The 4101-nt window shown below is 36.1% G+C and overlaps 1 protein-coding gene across 1 annotated transcript in view; it reads left to right on the plus strand.

The window, feature by feature from the left end:
- Positions 1-4101, plus strand: part of LOC107101752 (interleukin-1 receptor type 2-like) — a 16732-nt gene that overhangs the window by 10132 nt on the left and 2499 nt on the right. The window contains exons 4-8 of the mRNA XM_015400785.1: positions 373-547; positions 630-786; positions 2724-2813; positions 2921-2980; positions 3087-3222. Of these exons, the coding sequence (XP_015256271.1) occupies positions 373-547; positions 630-786; positions 2724-2813; positions 2921-2980; positions 3087-3222 (618 nt within the window). The remainder of the gene's footprint in view (positions 1-372; positions 548-629; positions 787-2723; positions 2814-2920; positions 2981-3086; positions 3223-4101) is intronic.

The raw sequence follows: 4101 nt of genomic DNA on the forward strand, positions 1-4101 counted from the left end.
AGTATTTTTACTCTTAAAATAATATATTTAGATAAAATGAACTTGAAATAAGACAATACAATTGTGTTTTCTTATTTTAAATGTAAATTGTCTTGTTCCATTGGCAAAATGTCTATTTTTTACTTATTAAAAAAAATTTACTTATATAGATTTAGATTTTTTTCTTGTGTATTTTTTTAACTGGATTAAGTAGATATAAATAGAATCATGTTAGAAAGTTTCTGTGTTTTTTACTTAATCATTATGAATGTGCACTATTACCACTAACAACCTTTTCTTTCTTTTATTTTAATAAACAAAAACCTTCCCTCTTAAGTGGGATATTGCCTCTGACAGCATGCATCTGACCTTTCTCTATGCTCCTCTGTGCAGAAATGAAACCTACTGTGTTACTGGGAGCATCACGTTGCATGTATACGAGTCATCCTCTGTGGACATAGAGAAGCTGTCCTATCCATGGCCTGCCTTAGTGGGAGAGGATGTGGAATTTAACTGTCCCTCTCTGGAATCTTTCAACCAGACAGGCAGACCAATCCAGTGGTACAAGGTGAGGAAATGAACCTTACAGTTGGGATTTCTCTGTTATTTAATGTAGAGGCTGATCTACAGCTAACAGCATCTTATTACAGGACTCCAACCCCACTCCTCTGCAGCCAGGCAGAGCTACCCTGATGATCCCTGCTGTAAAGCGCTCCCATGCAGGAGTTTACACCTGTCAGCTAACGGCGCTCATTCACAACCAGCAGTACAAAGTCAGCAGAGCCTTCCTGCTTCATGTAAAAGGTTGGTGTTGTGCAATTTCATTTCTAAGCTCTAGAACTCATTAAAATGTTCACCTTTGTATAGACTTATAATGGATATTTCACTGAACAATACATAATTTAATCAATTCATTATATTGAATTATATTTGTAGTTAATTTAAAGTGACAGTTATTCTGTAGATAAAAAGATTTCTCATTAAGTTTATCTTGAGTTAATTAAATAATCATGTCTGATCCGGTGGTTTAATCAGTGAAAAAGAACAAGCGTGCCCTGCCCTCTGCTGGCTAAACAGACACATTAATTTGGCACAACTTTTTAAAGAAGCATAAAGGAACCTCTGCAGAATAGTTTATACTACCACTACTTTTAAAAATGTTTTCACAATACACCCATAAACTTAAATCTATCTCAAATAGATTGATATAAACATATCAATGGAGCAGAATAAACAAGAAATTTTACATGTATTGCACTGTAACAACCACCTAGAAAACTCACCTGAATACTTGAGTGTAACGGTGATCATTAAAATCTAGTATGAAACAAATGCTCTGTAAAACCCTGAAATGTATTTTAGGGAACATTAGTCATTGGAGTAAAGTGTTGGAGAGTTTTAAAACAGTTTATGTTATAAGACTTTGTATCTTCAAACTGTGGATATAAAAACTGTTTAAATTTGATATCTTAAATAGCACTGTTTGACTGAATCTGTTGATATGGCTGAAAAAATCTTCCATTGTGGAAAAGTAGCAGCACTGTCCTAATTAAACTCCATTGCATTTTTTTCATAAATGTTGAAGTAAATACAGTAAGCATGTTAGAAACATCCTGAGCACACCGTGTTGTGGCAAGGCTGCCATCACTGCAAAAAAACAGAAGAAAAATACAATGTTTTTAGATGCGATAAAAGAGAAAGAGATTTAGTTCCCTAAGAAATTAAAGATGAACTTAATTTACAGAAAGAGCTTAAATACACACCCGCATGTAAGAATGGCCTAGGCAAGATTTAATTTAGTATTAAAATCTAATTTAGAATATTGACCAAAACTTCAAAATAGAAGTTCTTGGATACTCTCAGTCTAGTCTGACTAAGCTTGGTCTGTTTTCAAGGTGCCAGATGGTGCAGATCTGTTAGAAGTGACTCAGATTCAGCAGTAGTAGCAGCATAGGGTTGTTCTAAAGGGTTGTTGTAAAGTGCCTTAAGATGACATGTGTTGTGAATTGGAGATCGTCTGTTTTTTGGAGATCGGCCTGATTTCCAGTGTAGTCCTGTTTCTCTGACTGTGACTAACTGGATGTGCTCTCTTCATCCTCTGACACGGGAGTTGGCTTGGAGCTCGTCTGCCTGGCTGTGTGTTTCCTGGATGGGGCCGCCTTTTACAGCTGCTTTTTGTATCTCTGCTTCTGTCTCCTTGAACCCCAGTCGGCCTCAGCAGATGGCCGCTCACACTGAGCCTGGTTCTGCTGGAGGTTTCTTCCTGTTAAAAGGGAGTTTTTCCTCTCCACTTTCACTACAAGCATGCTTAGTCTGAGGGATTGCCTTTAAGTCAATGAGTCGATGCAATCAACTGGTTTTCCTCAGATAGAAAACTTTGAATCAATTTGACTGGATGATCTGATTAACTGTAAAGTGCCTTGAGATGACTTGTGTTGTGAATTTGCGCTATAGAAATAAGTTGAATTGAATTGGTGCTATATATAAAATGAATTTAAATGATTTCTATAAAGAGAAAACTAAGAGTATAGAAATATGCTCTTGATCTTTTACACGTTTTGTAAAAACGGCTGAAAACAGGTGTAATCTTCTTAAAAATCACAATTTTCCATCACACAGAGTTGGTCCGTCCCATAACTAGCTATAAAAATGTGATATTTGAGGTTTCCTTTTGCAAGGAGCAATTCTTATTTAAAGGTTTTACTGTCAGAATGAATGTCTCATTTGGGTTCTTATTCTGGATGCAGACCCTGCAATCACTACCTCTGTGCCTGATGTCAGCACACCATCAGAACCAGCTCAGCCCAGCAGTAGAACTCCCAGTACCACCAGTGGTGAGTCATCTTTGATTTCTGCAACCCTTTAGTAATCCAGCTTCCTATTGAAAGTATTCAAATTAGACGTATCTGATAAATTAAAATTTTTTTTACCCTAACTGCAGTAATAAAGCCACCAGTAATTATCTCGCCGCGTAATGGAACCATCTTTGAAGGCCCGCATGGTACGTGGTAATAATTACATCACAATGCAATGTTTCCTGGAAATATGCTCTGATTTTATATATTAGCAATGCTCCAATATAGATTTTCTTCTGTTTCACCATCTAGGTTCAAGCCTGGAGCTCTTCTGTCAGGTGCTCACTGAATGTCCACTGGCAGACTCAACTGTGGTCACATGGCTGGTAAACAGCCAATCAGTGGAGTCATCATACCTTGAAAGACGGGCTCTGCAGGGAGGAAGAAGGTAACTATTGTCTCTGAACCAAAGTGTAAAACAAGACCAAGGTGTAACCTAGATATGAATGGGGGCATTGTACTAAAATGCTAATATCTCTCTAACTTGCAAACTGTTTTGATAATTTCATAAAAAATATCAGAAATACCAGTATGCTTTTTAAAATGCTAATATAAACCCTTGTTTTTAAACATTAACATGGTGTTAAAATGTTAAAAATGTAAAATAAATGAGCAGTTACACTGGAAAAACTGCCCTATTGATAATAATACACCCGTTATAGCAAGTTTGCTGATACAATCGTGAATCAACAGTGAACTGATTGATTCAGCTCCGACTTTTTTAACAGAGTGAATAATGCATGCAGTTATAGTTAAAAAAATTAAAGTAAAAAAACAGGAGTATTAACCCATCACTAATTTCTAAATCTTAACTAAATTCTTAGGTTGAAGATAAAACTAAATAAAAGTCAACCCTTTGCCAACTACTTAGACTTACCTTCTCTTGGTTGGTCACACATTTTGACCCACTGTTACATAAAGAATACCCAACTTCTGTGATAAAACCATAAACTTAGCATTACTTATAGCTTAATGATATTACCGATTCTGAAAGACAAAAAGACTTCATAATAATAAGATAAAAGTTATGATTTCCAAAGGATAAGAAAAAGTTGAAAACAAATATATCTTAAACAAGATTAAATTCCATTACAATAAATAAGTACACTCACCGGCCACTTTATTAGGTACTCCATGCTAGTAACGGGTTGGACCCCCTTTTGCCTTCAGAACTGCCTCAATTCTTGGTGGCATAGATTCAACAAGGTGCTGGAAGCATTCCTCAGGGAGTTTGGTCCATATTGACATGATGGCATCACACAGTTGC

The sequence above is a fragment of the Cyprinodon variegatus genome, unplaced genomic scaffold, assembly GCF_000732505.1.
Source record: "Cyprinodon variegatus isolate N-32 unplaced genomic scaffold, C_variegatus-1.0 Scaffold1147, whole genome shotgun sequence".
In the NCBI taxonomy this organism is placed as follows: domain Eukaryota; kingdom Metazoa; phylum Chordata; class Actinopteri; order Cyprinodontiformes; family Cyprinodontidae; genus Cyprinodon; species Cyprinodon variegatus.